Source organism: Pongo pygmaeus, chromosome 13 (assembly GCF_028885625.2).
Source record: "Pongo pygmaeus isolate AG05252 chromosome 13, NHGRI_mPonPyg2-v2.0_pri, whole genome shotgun sequence".
Taxonomy (NCBI): Eukaryota; Metazoa; Chordata; class Mammalia; order Primates; family Hominidae; genus Pongo; species Pongo pygmaeus.
The window spans coordinates 67,385,139-67,404,204 of NC_072386.2; the positions used below are offsets into that span (position 1 = coordinate 67,385,139).

General features: G+C 39.3%; 1 protein-coding gene across 3 annotated transcripts in view; it reads right to left on the reverse strand.

Moving 5' to 3' along the window:
• Nucleotides 1–19,066, reverse strand: part of LOC129044246 (guanine nucleotide-binding protein G(q) subunit alpha) — a 311,030-nt gene that overhangs the window by 11,661 nt on the left and 280,303 nt on the right. For all 3 annotated transcript variants that reach the window (XM_063649615.1, XM_054502021.2, XM_063649616.1), the window contains one exon: nt 613–766. In XM_063649615.1, the coding sequence (XP_063505685.1) occupies nt 613–766 (154 nt within the window). The remainder of the gene's footprint in view (nt 1–612; nt 767–19,066) is intronic.

Below are 19,066 nucleotides of genomic sequence, written 5' to 3' on the forward strand. Positions count from 1 at the left end.
ATTGGTCAAAACTACTGGATTGTTCCTTTTTCTGATCTGCTATTTCAAAGCAGATGAGTTTCTTTTCTTTCTTTTTTTTTTTTTTTTTTGAGACAGTCTTGCTCTGTTGCCAGGCTGGAGTGCAGTGGCGCGATCCAGGCTGGAGTGCAGTGGCGCGATCTCAGCTCACTGCAACCTCCACCTCCCGGGTTCAAGCAATTCTCCTGCCTCAGCCTCCTGAGCAGCTGGGACTACAGGTGCCCGCCACCATGCCCAGCTAATTTTTGTATTTTTAGTAGAAACGGGGTTTCACCACGTTGACCAGGATGGTCTCGATCGCTTGACCTCGTGATCCGCCCACCTCAGCCTCCCAAAGTGCTGGGATTACAGGCGCTCGCCACTGCGCCCAGCCATGAGTTTCTTTTTCTATGACTTTTAGCATTGTTAAGGAATGCAATGTTTTGTGTCACTAAAAGACAGGGCAAACAACAATTCCTACTGTATCAGTTTCAACACACAGGCTGCACAGGGCAAGGGCAGCAATGGTGCGCTGTAGTGCGTTAACTCCCACACTGGGGTTTGGAGACAAAACCTATTCACAGCTACTGAGCTGTTGTATGAGTGCTGACTTACCATCATATTCTGGGAAGTAGTCGACTAGATGGGAATACATGATTTTCTCCTCTAGAAGATCTTTCTTGTTTAAGAACAGAATAACCGAGGAGTTCTGGAACCAGGGGTATGTGATAATTGTTCTAAAGAGAGCCTTGCTTTCCTCCATTCGGTTCTGGAAAAAAAAAAAAAAATCAGAAAAAACAAGGAGTGAATTATATGATTACTTAATTTGTGAATTGTGTTTATTTTGTAAGTCCAACTCATCTTTTGTATACAACCAGTTTTTGTAGCCCTGTGTTGGATTTGTCAGGATTTATATGCAAATGATTCATGACACACATTGGCTGTTTTCATTATGCAAACTCTCAGACTGACAAGCAGAAGGGAGTATTTATTTTATAATAATAAAAATCAGCTAAAATAGCTCTTACGGTTGAAAGAGAAAATAATTGAAAGCCTAGAGAATCATGTTGTGAATCTGGAACACTGTCATAAATTCCCATAAAAAAATCATTCATTAATGACTAAACACTTGAGATCTGAACTAAGGACTAGATATGGCTTCATTTTGTATTTTTTAAGCTATATTTATTTGGGGCCTCACAAATAAATAGAGTTAATAGAATTAACTCTATTCTAAGCAATCAAAACAGTTACTTCTTTGTCAAAAGCATATCTATATTTCTAGATGTTTTCTAGAGTTATTACTCTACATACACACACACACACCCTTTATAAACACATGGAAAATGTTGTAAGATCATACATTTCCTGTTCATGAGTGCATGCTTTCTCCCTATGTTTCACTATACTATTAATATAGAATTGTGGAGATACACATAGTAATTATGTGGAGATAAAAATGTAATATTTCTCACTTTCAGCATCTGTGAGTAAGTGTTCTCACCTGAAGCTACACTTTCAAGCCTACCTTGGTAACAGAAACCCTAAATGGATTCTCAAGAAAATTAGTCAGCTTGCTACTATAAATGAAGATGCTATTTGAGGCTGTTCCTGAGTTAAATCATTCCTCTGAAAAAAAAAAAACAAAAAAACACCATATCAGCCAAAAGCTAGAGGGCCTCAGAGCTTCTTTCGTCTCTCCTTACCATTCTTTCTCCCATAGACTCACCTCTCTAAATCATTCCTACACTTGGGTTACAGATGAAGGCAGCAGATTTGGGAATTCTCCTTCCCATGAGGAGATTAAAGCCAGGATGTATGGGCATGCTTCATCCTGCACACACTTTCCAACCTCCCTTCTTAGTTCTCCATGTTATGACTGGGTTTGTGGCAATGGAAAGGGCTGCCTGGGATTGTGCCCACCTCTGCTGCTACAGGGTGGTTTGGTGGCTTACACCAGAGCATGCTAGTTTCCTGCCATGTGAGCTGGCTTGGCGCTGGGCTCTGATCCAGGCCCAAATCACTTAGAGCTTCCCTTCCCTCATTTATGGTAATCAGTTTAGCCAAGCATCTCAACTAGGCCAATTAACTTGAGGACTTTTGCTGGGAACTCTGGAACAGAGAACCTTGCTTTCATGCAGTGTGTGGAAAAGGAATCATGGAGCTTTTAGCAGCCATTTGGAAAAGTGAGTGAAAAACAAATTGGGTCCTGCTCACCTGGTTTTTAACCTCTTGCTCCAACCAGGGCTAAGCTTGGTCATGCCTTTAGATTTGTCAGGAACATCAGTCAAAAGAACCTTCTGTGTTTTCAACTAGTTGGGGCTGTATTTTTCTGGTTTTTATTATACAAAATACTTCCAGTTGGTAAACCTGGATATATCCTCCCTCCAAACTTATACAAGGAAGTGAATGAGAATGACTGAATAGACTGGCTATGAACACCTTCTGCTCAGATTTTGCCTGCCTGCGGTAGGATGCTCCTGGAATTTCACAGTGAAGAGTTACAAAGGCCATGTATTGCTCCTCTGCATAACCCTTGACTGGTGTTCTGGAAACCTCCAGGGAACTCAGCTTTTACCAAGTACAATAATCTGGATCCTGAATATGTCTTCTTCTTTTCTTCTGTAAAGTGTGCCAGTTCAAATCAAGTCATAAGGCACACTTTTCCAAAGCAGATCTTTGCCAAATCAGCCAAAGTCCATTGTCCCCAATCTCTTCAACCTGTTAATTTTGTGCCAACAATTGCATAGATAATTAAAATTAATAAAATATGTGGGCTGATATAATGAAAGATAACTTCATGGCTCAAAAGACAGTGTTTATTTCACTGTATACATTTCTCTTTTATATAAATGACAGCACAGACTTTAACATACCTTTACTGTCTATAGGCCTTTTACTAGTTCTCATAGCCAGTGATAAGATTTTAAGCTCTGGAAATAACACTGAGAAATGATATCTTGTAGCTTGAGATTTTATAGGCTGAGTGTTTCAGGACTGAAGACAAAGGCTTTAATAAGAACTGAAATAATTTTTTTTAAAAAATTTAAAGAAAGTTAATTAGATAGTGACATCCCTGATGGGAGAGTGGTGTTTTTCTTTTTAACCCCTGTTACTTATAACTAGAGAAATTCTAGAAAGTCATGCTGTGGTCTTCAGAGGAGCCCCGTCTAAAGGTATGTTCAACTGGGCATCAACCAAGCAAGTCTCCATTAGAAAGCCTTATTATATTTAGCATTCTTGAGAAGGGGCGTGATGGGTTCCAAGGGAAGGGGTCCTAGTAGAGCATTTTCTGGTTGGAGACTTTCAAGGGGAAGTGACTAGACTATGTGCAGAGACAGGGAGGGTGAGCCTGACTTTGCACTGATATAGAAGAAGGTGTACCATGTCTCTCTGATTAACAATTTCCAGACTGGACTGGGGCCCGACTGAGCCCAGCATTGTGTTCCAGAGACAACTTGCCCAGGGTGCTGCCCATCTGCACCCAGTACTGCTGCACTGGGGCTGCTCTGGAGGCAGGTCCTGCTGAAGCTCACCCATGCATGCAGTCTGGGGCTGCTCAAGGACATACCTCCATTCACCAGGTGCCACGTGGACTGAAGCCTGCTTCTAGCTCAGGGGAAAGCTAAAATGGGCAGATGACTGGCAGATGAGATCAACTTTCAACCAGGCCTGCCAAATTGAATCTCTGAGGGGACACTCCAGGAATCTGCTTCTTACAAGCCCTCCAGGTGATTTGAATGCACACTCAACTTTGTGAAGCACTGTTAGTGTCACTATGAATCACAGGGGGTCTTCTTAAAACAAGGCTTCTGCTTCAGCATGGGGTGGAGCCCGAGGGTCTGCATTTCTAACAAGACCGCACTGAGCTGGAAGGTACAGAAAGCTTGCCAAGCCCAGGACAACAAGGGAGGTGATGCTCTATCCCATTTTCATGATAAGAAGTGCAAGTCAAAACATACAGCTGAGCGTCTGATTCTGTGCAGACTTCTTTTTTTCCCCCCCAATTAAGATTCTTTATGCTATGCTATATGATGTTTTCCACTCCATAGTAAAAATGCCTTATGCCTTTATTTTTCCTTTATGGAAGAACAGTTACAAACCGACATGCTCTGTTATCAAGCCCCGGACTAAATCCTAAATGGACTAAATGAGATTTTCACAATGACTCATAAGGTAGTGGAACGTGCAGAGTGTGAGGCATAATCCACTTTGCTCCGTAAAAATTGAAATCTATGAGGGAACAGCACGTCCCAGGAGACTTTGTGGCACCTGCTTTGCAGTAATCTGCCAGAGCATGACGTTTCAAGAGGGATCAATGTACGAGCCACGAGTATGAACCATAATATAAAACAAGGAGGTTTTGTTTACTCTGAAGACAGGTTTAAAGGCAGTCTGGGGGGTGGTGTTAATCACACCCTCTTTTTCTTGGGGTTTTGACCAGTTGGGAAATGTACAAAGAGGATACTAGTAAAGGTCCCCCTCCCTGCCCACCCCCACCGAGATGGTGTCTCACTCTTGCCCAGGCTGGAGTGCAGTTGCGTAATCTCAGCTCACTGCAACCTCCGCCTCCTGAGTTCAAGCGATTCTCCTGCCTCAGCCTCCCTAGTGGCTGGGACTACAGGTGTCCGCCACCACACCTGGCTAATTTTTGTATTTTTAGTAGAGACGGGGTTTCACCATGTTGGCCAGGCTGGTAATGAACTCCTGACCTCAAGTGATCCGCCTGTCTTGGCCTCCCAAAGTGCTGGGATTACAGGTGTGAGCCACCACACCCGGCAGGATACTAGTAAAGGTTCTACTATCCCAAAACAAGGCTCCTTGTTAACAGGTTGGGCCTAGACTTTGTGTGAGGCTCTAGGAGGCTTCCAACTGCCAGTTGTCCTCACACACCACTTCTCTTGAGCTGGAAACAACTGTCCCTCCCAATGGAGGGTGGCTTTGGTGCAGGTGAGAGAGCTGGATCAGGGAGAGCAGGGACAGGGTGGGCTGCCAGAAGTAGGTCCTGCCTGGGCGCCACTTACACAGAGAAGGGAGGACCAAAGAGGCCACAAAGGCTGATGACAGGCTGTAAGCTAGTGACCACGGTGTGTGTCCTCGTTGGTCTCTGCTTCAGTTACATGAGGCCATGGAAATGTCAGACTCGCCTAGACCACACTGATAGGTAAGTCATTCCTTCTATGGGCTGGAACCAGCCAAAGGGTAGAACACTAAACTGGGAAACACTCACTCCAATCCTTGGCCCTGAGGGAGAAAGATAGGGTACTTGCTCCCTGCTTTGTAATTGCAAGCAGGATGGTGTGACCCCTGAGTGTTCTACCCTGACCAGTCATCTGTGAAAGCCCTGTCTGAGACATCAGCAAAGGGTCTTATACCTCTAATATTTATTTAACATCTCAAATCAATTCTCAAGATCTCTGATATCCTGAACACATTGCTTTTTGATGCATTTCCGTTAACATGTAATTGACTAAGGCTGCCTACAGGGTGAAGCTACAAGTTCTGGCCTGGCATTCACAGCTTGGCACTGTCTTTAATCTGAGCCCCTATACAATGGTCTTTTTTCCTGATAAACAGATTCCATGTCACCACTGCCACATGACTACATGTTCCTGACTTGTGGCCCACAATGCTGTCCCCACTTCTTATCCTTCAATATCCAGGTCAACCCAACTTCCCCAAGCAGTTCTTTCCCGAACCCCATTGGACTTGCACCTTCCTCCCATCCCCAGCACAGGATGTCCTATCCCTAGTTTGCCAACGGTTCAGTGGACACATATGAGAGCTTCTGAGCTGCTGGGCATGAGCATGCTGCAGACACAGCCCTTGTCCTGGAAGACTGAAGAAAACAAGCATGCAATGCATCATCACAGGTCCACATGGTAGGCCCAAAGCAGTGATAAGTAGGGGAGGCTGGGGTGACACAGGAAGGAAAGGTTTGACGTGCAGTGGATCACGGAAGGTTTAAAAGGAAAGGTAGTTTCAAACTGAATCTTTATAGATGAATCAGAGCTTGCAAGGAGGAAAAGAGAGCAAACATTCCTCTGATTAAGGATAAGGTTTGATCCAGTGGACATGGCCCAAGACCCCAGCTGGAAGCTAGCTTTCTTCAGGCTACTGTCTGGCACAAATCTCTGCATAACAATTACCAAAGGGCCTAAAGGGACAATATTTCGTGTCTACACTTTGCATCCTTGCTGTCATCGAAGTCAACATTTACTCAGCAGGCTGGCTTTCCTTATCCCTCTCCACCAAATTGGTGCTTCCCTCTGTCAAAAGTCAGCATTAAACTAGAGATTTGAGTATCCATTTTAATAACTTTTGCAACTCCTCATCATCTTGCCAATAAGAACATATTCTCACAAAACGCACTTCTTTTCTTAGCAAAGACAAATTTAGACTAAGATCCTCAATTCTTTTACCTGATATAAGTTATCCACCTGTCTCTCCCGGGTGGTATTTTTTTCTCCCAGCAATACATTGATAAACTACATTGAATTACATTTCCCATAAAGTCTAAAATATATCCTTAAATGCAAAACAAGACAGTTAAGAAATAAGCATGCAGAATGTCACGAGGGCATTCATAACAATCATCACTGAGGGCCTGACAGTCATCTATAAGCTGTTCTCAGCTGACCTGAGGTAGGATGGAACCCAGAGAAACTGTGATAAAACTTTCCAGGGTGCAGATGCTCTTCTCAGGGAGACACACTGGGTGTTGAGTGACCTTAAGTGATCTACAGACTCACTAATTGATGCCAGGAGCCAGTCAGGTGACTGTGATTCTGTGATGATAATTTCTGTCTTCACAATTCTGGGATTCTGTGTCCCCTAAGCTTTCTGCTAAAAAAGAAGGCCAGAGCCATCATGCCCTTTACTTAATGAGTGAAGTCCAGATATACAGACACAGAATGAATACACGAGCATGTCTATAAAGTCGACTGCTCAGTAAAAGGGGAAAACACAGTTTATGTTGCTTTATGATATTTTTAACACAGATCTTCAGAGTTTCAGGTTAAGACAACATCTGGGTACACCTACACTCTAAATTTTTATACCAAGTAGCTCACAGGGCCTCATTCCATACACTGTACATGATGAAACACGCTGATACCAGGTACCATTTTTATTGGCACCACTTCTGCTTATGAAATTGATAAGAAAAAAAGACTGTCAGAATATAGGAATTTTATGCTCCGGAATTCATACAAGACTGTTTTAAATAACACTCTTCACTCTTTTTTAAATAAGACATTCCAAACCTATACTCTTCACTTTTAATTGCTGTAACAGCTTCACTATTTCTTATAAGACATAACTCACTAAAGAACACCTTATAGATTACTTTATTAAAGGTCATTACTTTTAAAAAGCAAGACCAGTTGATTTACTTTCTATGTAATGACCCATAATGTAAAATTTGAATCAATATTATCATTTGTAGCTTAGCAAATGTTGAAGAATTTGAAAAATCTGAACATACTCTCTCAGGTATTTATCTCATTTGTCTGTGTCTACTGGGTAAATAAATGCAAAAACCCAGAAGACAAATAACTCCAAAGCTGTATGAAAAAAAAATTGTAAGCCTAGTCTTCTGCATATTTCTTTCCTCCCTTGACTGTTTAGGGAAAAGCTTGCTGTGTCTGACTTTGTATCTCCAGCAGGATCACATTGTTATGTGTCCTATCTGATGTCAACGCTGTGAGAATTCAAAACACATTCTGTGCCAAACTCCTGTTGTTGGGGAGGGAGGTGGGAAGAGGAAAAAAGTATAGGAATTCACATGAATCTGCTGTATGGAAATGTGCTCCAGACAATCTGGCAAGGAGAGTACGCTGACATGGCAATGTGGCCCACTGGTGACAGGCCAGGGCTGTGAGCTAGGGACCTCAGTGGAAACATGGCTCTGTTTCAAATACTCTCTGTGTCCTTGGGCAAGTGGCTAAATATCTCTGAGCCTTGGTCTCCTCATGTATCTCCCATGGTTTGTGAGGATAGATGAGACAATGCATCCAACCCCCTAGCTGTGGCCTGAGCACACAGTAGCCTCTATCGCTGATGGCAAAATTGCTACATAAGAACCTCCTGGTTAGGCAATTTGCTTCTCTCAAATCTCTGACCAAACTAAACCCAGTGAAATATTTCCGTTCCCTGGAACTGCACATAGTTAATTTATCCATGTTATCAAATCCAGGCACATCTGATTTATAGAAAACTGCAAAGTCATCCAGGTTTCTGCCAATTTTCCTTATGTAGAGAATGTTTCTTCCTAAGATTCTCCACCCGTTAAAGGGGAGGATCTTCAAAATCTCTAAAGATGCTCAATACGCTCAACCCCAGAGCAAACCAAGAAAACAACAGATACAATATACAAATGGAGTAGGTGGAGTGAGAAATAATTAACGACGGGTTCCTAGCCATTGCACTTTTGCTATCCAAATCACACAGCCGGGATAGAAATAAGAACGTCAAACTCAGCTGAATAGATATTTCCTTGATAATTTTCTTAGTCTAGGCAAATCTTTGCAAGCAATTATTTGAGATCAAATTTGGCGAAGGTTTTAATGTTATAGTTTCTGCATATGCATCAATGTATTCTACCTGCATAGGATGTTTAGAGAAGAAAAGAAATAGAACATATTTGCCTATTACCTCCAGGTCTAAGGTTACTAAGCAATAAGATGCAGTCACATGTCAGGCCCTTGTAAAGTGAACTGCTGCAAATCAGAGTGTGTTGTAGGAGAACAGTGGAGGAGGAAAAAAGGAAGACAGAATGAGAGACTGGGGATCAAGGAGAGACAAAGGAGAGTAGAGAGCCAGAACGTTGAGTGACAGGAAGCAGGACAAATGTGTAACCCTTTCCGATGTGGAAGCCTACAGTCCTAGAACTTACAGAGGTAGGACTAACAGAGATGAATGGATTAATATTTCCTAGTATTTCAGTTAAGTGACCAACCACCTCCTTCCAAAGTCTACTGCACAGCACACTGATCTATTTAGCAATTATCCTATGTGCCATACTTTATGCTTATTTTTTTACTTTATGCTTAGATGTCAGGGATCCGAAGTCTATCCTTAACTTACATGCAGTCTATCCTTAACTCTTTCCTTTCCCTTTCTCATGAGGGTTACTTACTGAGCTGAGAGTCAGGTATTTAACGGTTGTGTATTCATGACACTGACTTTTCAATTCACTGAACTTTCTCTCCTCCTTCCAGTACTCTCTCCACACCCATTATTCTGTGCTATCATCTAGTGGCAGTGCCACTAACAGCTCAAGAGATATCACCTTCTCGTTGCTCTCTGATGTAATGTCTGATGGCCAAAGCAACTGCCACCACTGCCTTTTAAAAGCTGCTCTATTGCACAGCAAACTCAAATCCTATGTGTTGTCACTGTCATGGTAAGTGATGTTGTAAGTGACGTTTCCCTCTACTAAGTATCTACGAGATGGGTAATTGCCATTAGCTGGTGTAACAGGCATTCCTTCCAGACTGAATCTCATGATGATCAATGCTTCCTACTTTACAAACTTGTCTAAGTTGATGGCTATAATTTGTTTCCCACAAGCTGTTGGAAAAGACATTCCTTTTTTGCATAATTAGGATACAGATTTACCTTCACACTTTAGTCAGAACAATAACTTATTCAGCATCCCAATGTATTCCAACTCCTTGGGTTATGTCCCCATTCACATAAAACAATATTTCAGTAATAATCAACAGAGCAGCCTTGGGATATTGCAACAAGCCAGTCATCAAAAGAGCCAAGGAGACAACTAGACAGACCTATAGTAAGTGGCTACTTGAATGGGTGGACTCTAATTTTGAACTTCAATGGACCCATTAGCACTGTGTCAAGAGCACAAAGGTACAACTTGGCTGAACAGGCATCTGTTTCCATTGCATCCTAGGTCATCTGCTTGTAGAAATAGCTCATTTGCTCAGGTCTGCTTAGTATCTCTTTGCCAGATTTAGCCAGAAGCAGACACAAATGAACTTAAAACAGACAACACAGATTATTCCTGTAGACACTAGTGACTCTTCTTTTTTTTGAGTATCACTAGTGAGGCACAGTGAGCATTTAATGTTGGCTCCAGGGCACAAGTGAAGGCCAAAAGAATGCATTTGTAACCTATCTGTTTGGAATTGTGAAGAACAATAAACAGAGGACGTGGTGGTGTGGTCATTTTAAATTTAATATAAATATACTATAGTCAGTTTTTATTCAATTTGTAACATGTAGAATGTATTTGCATGTATACATGGTTGTGTGCAAACACCTGCAAGAGTGCTTTCCAATTCAGTAGTGCTCCATTCCCTAAGAATGTGAGTTTCTGAAGTTCTGATACTACCTGAATGTTAACAGCACGCTACAAACCACACACACACACACACACACACACACACACACACTCAACTGTGGAGAGTAAATTTTAATTGGCTTTTCCCAAGCTATACTTGTGTATTCATTTCTACATTAAAAAATTATTTGAAATAATTCAATTTTTTTCTATTATAAAGTTAATATGTGGTCATGATAGAACACTTTAAAAATAACAGTAGGAAAAGAAAAAAGTTCCCATGGTTGAATTGCCCACATAAAACTGTTGTATTTTTGTTAATTTTTGTTTTCTTCCAGTCTTTGAGCTATGCATAATTTTGGAGGTTATTTTATGTCAGTATATCCAAAATAACTTTGAGATAATGAAAATCCATTTTTGTACCATTGTTGTCTCACTCAGAAGCCACTAGCTACATGTGGCTACTGAGCACTTAAAATGTGGCTAATGCAACTGAAAAAATGATTTTTAAATTTATTTAACTTCAACTAACTAAAACTAAAATTTAAAGTTACATGGGGTCTGCAGCTACTATATTGGTGCAGTTTTAAAGGACTGTGACCCCTAGACGTAAAATCTTATGTTCTATATTTTGCTCTCAACATTATAGTCTAAGCATTTTTTTGGTCAAATTCTTAAGTAAAGTTATAGTGGGCTTAACTGTACTTCTACTGTGAAATACTTAGTTTTTTTGGGTACTATTATAAATAACACTACAAATTATAACCTTGTACACAGAAATTTTCAAGGTTGAAATTTTCTATGTAACAGACTATCAAAGCATATTGCAAATTTTAAGGCTCTTGGTTACAGGCTACCAAATAACTTTCCGCGGGGGGTGAACAAACTTATTCATCTCGTAGTGATATGTGAACTTACTCGTTTGATTGTTTCCTCTTAAGCAGGAGATCTATCTACCCTTTTAGAATCTTTTTCATATCAAATTACATGTGGCATGAAATGACACATCAAGGTGAAAAAATGATAGCTTGCTGTCTTGGTTGGAATTTCTTTGAATAGCAGTGAGGCTGAAGATTTTCCAACAGATTACTTACTAACATGTAGTATTTTCTCTTTTCGAGAATTGTCTGCTCCTGTCTTTTTGTCCATGAAAATCAGTCTGCTCAGGTTTTTCTGCTCTTAATGTTTTGTTATAAATTTGTATGCAGTCTTTATATACTGAAGTCATTAACCATGATTTTAATGTTTCTTACTAACTTGTCATTTTGAATTTTGGGTGTTTCAAAGAAGTTATTAGGAGAATGTTTGAAATAAGATTAAAACAGCTTTGATATTTCTAAGATTGACCTTTCCTAACTTAGAAAACAGTTCTACTTTTACAAAAATCAAATGTCAATTTCCCAATGGGTCTTTTCCTTAAAGTCAGCTCAGTTTATGGCACCACCTAACTTGCTGAATATAAGCCATTGCCCATCCTGAAATAGCATTTTGCAAACTGTAGGAGAGTTGTTCGCAGGAGCAAAGTGTGTTTGGATGTCAGCTTCCTTTATTGCACTTGTCCACTTTCTGATCTTACAGTTGATGAACAGTGACTTGGCCAAATTACAGGAGACTTTGGATAAAGAGAAATGGAACTAACTGTGAGGATGCAGAGGTAAGAGACTAAACAGAAAGCAGGCTTAGATGACACAACTGAGCTAAGAAACACTAAATACCTTGGAAATGTCCCAGGGAGATTTGATCTAGCTAATAAACCAACAAGGCACACATCAGTGCATCAGACAGAATCTGAACAAATTCTCAGTGTGTTAGGCCAGGAAAGTCTACATTTGGGGGAAATAGGATGAAATAAATAACTCAAAACAATTCAGTAAAATATTTCCTTCATTGTCTCAAAATATTTTTATGGATGGGTCAGTCTGGCCCAGAAACACACGTGGTTGCCTGATTCTTTGGCCAACATGATAGGGTGGTATCAGTGGATAAGAATTTGGTCTGCCTTGTGTCCAAAGAGATAAGTTCAAAGGACTTGTATGACACCTGAGCCCTGCTCAGTGAGGTGCCAGTGTCCTAATGTGCCCATGACTATGTCCACACTGAAGTTCTTTTCTTTATCTTTTGGTTTCTAAGTTTTCTTTCTTCCCTTTGTCTGCCCACCAAAGACTGTAAGCATATGGTGAGCATTTCCATTAAGAAAAATCAGACAGTAGGTAAAAATAGAGAAATAACATAGGTAATCAGAGTAAGTTTGGAACTGAAGGACAGTAATAAGCAGATACATTGATCAAATGACAAGAAAGCAGGTGTAACTTATTGGCTTAAAAGTTTTTTCATACAAAATACATAAAATATTCTGAATATAAGTCCTTTTAAAATGAGCTTAGCGCATTATATTCCTAAGGCCATGTTATATTATTTTTAAATAATAATGAATTTGTTATATAATTAATAGTTGGTTTTCTTTTTAGTCTTTTCATTTTCAGGAACAATACAGGATGACATTTTTTAGATCTGGTATGTATTTTTGGCTATATGAATGTTATTACTTTTTATGAAGCTTAATATTAATGATAACTAGCATTGTTTAGTGAAATATACACTAGACAATGCTAAGAGCATTTTAGTGTGTAAAAGGCACTGGCAAGCATTTCTATAAAGGGTCAGATAGTAAATATTCCAGTTTGTTGGCCATACTGTCTCTGTCATAATTACTCAACTCTGCCCATGTAGCAGGAAAGCACCTCTAGACAATACACAACAAATGAATGTGGCTGGGTTCCAATAAAACTTTGTTTGGATGGTGAACTTTAAATTTCAAGTAATTTTCATGTGTCATAAAAATTCTTACTTTGATTTTTTTCAACCATTTTAAAATGTAAAAACCAATTTTAGTTGGCTAAGTGTACAATAACAGACAGTGGGCTGGATCTGGCCTGTGGGTCATAGAGTTTACTGACTCTTGGTGTATAACAGCATTGAATACTCGTATGGCATGAGAAGACTGACAAAAAGGAAGTTGAGTAACACATGTAGAAGGAAGGTAAATAATTATCACAGCTAATTGAATTATTAGTAACATTCCAATTTTTATATATGTTTTAAAAGTCTGAGCATATTTACTTATAATTTATGTTTGTACAATTTATTATGTACAACAAAGCACATATATGGAAATAAAAGCAAAAGTAAGGTCTCCCCCGATAAATCTGTCATTATATCTTTGAGCCTTAATTTTCTCCTTGTCTTTTTTTCCCCATAATTCTTGGTTAGATATTAGGTTTCTTACTTTCCTTTTTTTTCCCCCCAAAAAGCATCCATTTTCTTTCTTCCCACAGCACAGAGGATGCAACACAGGAAAGACAATCAGTGTTTTAATTCATTCACTTAACTTTTAGTGTCAGGGCAGTATATTTAGCCAGATGTTGCACACATGTAAAAAACGCCTTTCCAGATGTTCTAATGCCATATATCTGGCATTTTAAACCAGTAAAATTACTGTAAAACAGTCCTCATTTGAAGACACAGGTAAACTTTTCATAATACTTTAAGCAGCTTAAAAAAATTCTATAAACATTCTTTGTTAATGAGAGACTAATAATAATCTGCATGTGGATTTACTCCATCCCTGCTTTTCCTCTTGATTCTTCCAGGAGAATGACTGACAAGTGAAGGAGGGCAGGGACAATAAACCTCTCAGCTTTGGTTTCTGTAACTACTAAAAGGTATGGTTATGAGATTTTTTGGGCAAACTCTTGGCTAAAATCCTGTTACATATTGTATATATTATTTGTAGACTTCAATGATTTATTTTATCCATGTTCTATTACCAGTGCTTTTGACAGTGCACACCAGAGCAAGGCCCTGGCACCTTTAAAAGCAATGTTTACTGTCTGCTTGAAAAATCAGTGCCACTATCTTGACTTACTTGTAGGTACAACAAATTCACTCAAATACATGTGGGTTTACTGAAAAGGACCCCCTTCCCTGCAAACTGTAAAGTGCTCGATCAGCTTTGCACTAACAAGCTTTGAGAAAAAAATGGGCTTTTTCTCTGTACCTCCTTTTTAAACACAGCATTCCATATAATGCACATGTGACTAACTAATATAGAAGGTAAAAATGGTATAGAATTTAGGAAGAACTACGTATTTTTTGACAAAAAGCATTAATCACTCCCATGAAAAACTGAGAAATGGTTGTAAAGTGTTAAGGTTGAAGGTTTCAATATTTTGCCCCAAATAAGAGTTTTCTTCTTCTCTTTACTCTTTTAAGAGAAGTTTGCAGAATAATTTTTCAACATTTTAAATAAAGTGTTTTAAAAAAATTTGCATTATGACCTATTACTAAGTTACGCAGTCAGAAGACAAAAAAGAAAAAAAAAACCCAATGTTCCACTAGGTAAGAAAATTGTACTGTGTTAGGAAGTTAAAAGATCTCTTCCAGTAGCTATTAAACAAGTGCGATGGGTGATAGATCCAACACAAAAACACACCTTTAAATACAACTAACAGAAACATACAAATCAGACACAATCAGCTCCTTCTATAGTGAAGGACTGTGGGGTGGGATGGAAGATCATTCAAGCATCATGAAGAAAGCAGACAACGTTGAAAGACCTGAGGGAAAACCTGGAGAGATGAATACATGCACAAATGCCAGTGATTCTGTTGGGAAAAAATGCTGGGTAAAAGATGAGGGAGAGCTGTTCCACAGTCACCAGTACAGAATCATAGACTATAGCAGGTGCTACTAGAAAGATCAGCAGGAGGCCGGGCGCGGTGGCTCATGCCTGTAATCCCAGCACTTTGGAAGACCGAGGCGGGTGGATCACAAGGTCAAGAGATCGAGACCACCCTGGCCAACATGGTGAAACCCCATCTCTACTAAAAATACAAAAATTAGCCAGGCGTAGTGGCATGAGCCTGTAGTCCCAGCTACTCAGGAGGCTGAGGCAGGAGAATAGCTTGAACCCGGGAGGCAGATGTTACAGTGAGCCAAGATCATGCCACTGCACTCCAGCCTGGTGACAGAGTGAGACTCTGTCTCAAAAAAAAAAAAAAAATCAGCAGGAGAGGGTCCACGGTTGGCACAGAGCCATGAAAGAGTGTATCACACTTAAAACCTCTGGGGTGAAGTAACTCTTCAGGTATCCAGAGAATGGAAATAGGTGGGAAAATTTTTGAACTTACAAGTGTTTTGAAAAGTAGAGTAGTTAAATAAGGATTAAGGGAGAAGGGATCAGAACCAATTCTATTGCTGAAATAGACCAGATGAGGGAAATGAGCACTGAAGATCTCAAAGCTGCCACAGAGGCAGAGTGAGGCAGTAAGAGCTCAACTATTGAGGAACAATGTGTGTTATGAGCTGGCTGACATTCAGTTTATGGCTAATATCCATTTGGATTGGCTGATCTTTTTTTTTTTTTTTTAACTGACTGATAGCTATGCCATACTTGTTAAACAGTACATTTCTGAAGTTTTGTAACTTCATAAGATGTAAGGTTTTATTCAACTACAAAAACATCTGAAATTCCCCAAACTGTTTCTGCCATCCTCCACCAATATCTTCCTTAAGGTCTGAGTAAGTGATTAAGGAACTGCTGCTCCTGGTCTAACTCTCAGCTTCCCAGTGGAAGTCAGAAACTCAAAGTAGAAGGAATTCTGGCAGTGACCATGTGCTCATAACAGCTGGGATAAAATAAAAGGTACACAGATTTATATATTTCCTCTGACTTCAGGAATGTAATAGCAATTTGGATCATAGTGCAAGGAAGAAATCATACATAGTCTAAATTACCCTTAAAAAGTACATTTTGAATGCACCCCCTGGTGACCATGAGACCATCTTGCCATTCCATATTTCGGACACAGACTGCCATTCTCTTAGTGGTAGGAAAGTTATAGTTACTGTAGTGAAGGATGAAGTTTGGTTTTGTCTTGTGTTTGCAGTTAGGGGCCTTGCTGAACAAGAATTAGTCTCACTGAACTAGATTCGCACTTCGCACTGAGAAGTGCTCACACTACATGAGGCATTCAGGAACCGGGACCAACCGTGGCAACAATGGATCTGATTTCTCCATCACATTATTTGACTGCATGCCTTCATTTGATGAAGGCAGCCCAGAGCCTTTTGGATAATTTACTCCCTCTTAATTCTCCCCCAACCCCTTTTTCCTGGGCACCTATATTCTTACAAATCCACAATGTGACTCTACTGTGTAATTACATAGCATGTGTCTCTAAAAGTAACACCAGCCATAAAAGATTTAGACAGTCTGAAAGAGATTATTTGGTTTGCTTAATCCAATGCATTCTGATGAAGGTGAAAGGGAATTTCCAAAATCGTTGTGACTACAAAGGAAGCTTTCCAATGATTTAAACTTTTAAAAGGACAAAATGGGGTGGGTGGAGGATTATGAAGAAAATAACAAAATCAAGGATAATTAGGTAATATAATGACTTGTAAGAATTACCATCTTGCTGTATGCTACTATCAGCAGGTACTCAAAACTTGTTAAATAACTAAAGGTAAAAACTGAAAATGACTCAACACTTCTGAAAAATGCCCAGGGCAACTTGGATTTGAATAAAATCTCCAGGAACTTCCAGGAAAAAACTATTTACTTCATTCTGTTCCCCGAGACCCCAAGAAAATGAAACAACAATAACAACAACAAAACCTAATGAAGAAACTGGGAAATAATTCAAGCCACAGATGTGGAAGGATGTCTACCAAATATGTGGTATCCGCAGTGAACCCAGAAAGGATGCTGAAAACTATTAATCACCTTTCCATATTTCAATCAGGCTGAGATTTGTGTGAGTAAATGATAGGCTCTGGAAACACTCAAGTGATAATGTTTACTAACACAGAGGAGTGGAGGACTGAACTGGTTCAGTTCTGTGAGAGGCAGGGAAAAGCCCAGTAGACACCTAGTTCTGTAACTGGGCTGAACAAGAGGCAGGACAGATGGGAGAAACAGCTGGGTTCTGCCATCTTTACACTCTCCAACACCCAGACTCCTAACCCAGGAAACTGCCTGCAAAGGAGGCAGGGAGGAAAGCTGTTTAGTGCTTCAGTGCTGTGAAACACCTAGGAATAGCAGACCTTTGAAGAAAATCTCCAGCAGAAAATACTGAGACCTAAGCAAACACACGGCAGTAAGTAGGGAAGGGGAAGAAGTAAACAGAGATCACTGTAAAGAGATCAATGCAAAAAACTTAAAATACTTTAAAGTGGAAAAAAAAAATCCTCAGATCTTTCTGAAAGAAAAATAGGATACTGATACTGACTTAAGAAAGAAAACATTTGGAGAATAAAAAGATCTCTTAGGGTTTCAAAAAAAAAATCTATGATTCAGCAGGTCATGGACAAAAAAAAAAAAAAAAAAACTATGAAAGCCAAAAAACAAAGATAATTTGAAAGATAATTCTAGAAAATTACTCAGGGAGTAGAAAAAGCAAAAGAAAATTTCAGAAAAATAAAAAAAGAATTAGTCAAAGTAGTTTCCTCTTCAGCTAAAAGATGTTATAGTAACAGAACACAGAGAAAATGGAGAGGAGGAAACTTTCAAATGAATACTAAATGAACATTTCTTGTAATCAAATCTCTAGGTTAAAGGGCCCCAGAAGGGCTGGGGGTGGAAGAAAAAGAAAGAATACCTATACCAAAAGAGATCCTTCCTTAAATTTCAGAATTATCTTAGATAAATAAAAGATTCTAAAAACTTTTCATAGAAAATGGGTCACATATAAAGAATAAGGAAGCTGAAGAGCCGTGGATTTTTGAAAGGGATCATTGGCAGACTATGAAATAGTGTTTTCAGAATGATTTATATCTGAGAGTCTATATCCAGCCAAAATATCAATTAAGTTAGAGGGCAGAATAGGGATGTTTTTAGACATGAATGGAATTTAAAAATTATTCCAAGGGTTCCTTGGATCCTTACTCAGAAAGCTACAGAAGGATATGTCCTAGTAAAATAAGGAAATAAGCCAAGGAAGAAAACAACGTAGGATCCAGAAACAGGGAACTCAACACAAGAAAGATGTAAATGAACTCCTGGGGCAACAGTTAAGCAAGGTCCCAGGATGACAACTGTATAAAATGCAAGGGAACAACCAGTCCTGATAGAAAAGACAAAGCCAAAAGGGAGATCTCTGATTTAAAATGAATAAAATGGAACTGATATATTATCTTATATGTTGACCGTGTTTTGAAAGATTTCATAGATCTGTCAGTGGATTAGAAAAGAATCAGCTAGAGATATACACACACAAAGAAACAAAGAAAATTAAAATGTAAGGCAATTAACTCCTGGGAAAAAAAGTTGACCAAAAGAAAACGATATTACAGCTTACTACTTAGCTCATCAATGAATAACATTTACATTGTTAAATAGTGTAAACAGTGAATTATCAAAAAATTGGGTTATATAACTGTTGAAAGGATGGGAGCAAAATGATGTGGGAATGTTAAGACAGCATGATTTTTATCTACTATAATAGAAGATAATACAATCGACAAATCAAGAAAAAAGAGTAAAAGCACACCATTTTGAGACACGAAGACAATAACAGAAACTAAGAGTTAGGGGTTAAGGGCAGTCCCCCTGGCTATGAGGAGGTGGTGGTGATGGTGACTGAGAAAGTGCTGTTTAAAAAATTTTATGTCTTTTTTAGTTGTTTGGCTTTGTAAACCATTATTTGATAAAAATACAAACTGATTGATTTTTAAACTTAAAAAAAGGTACACTGGTTCAGG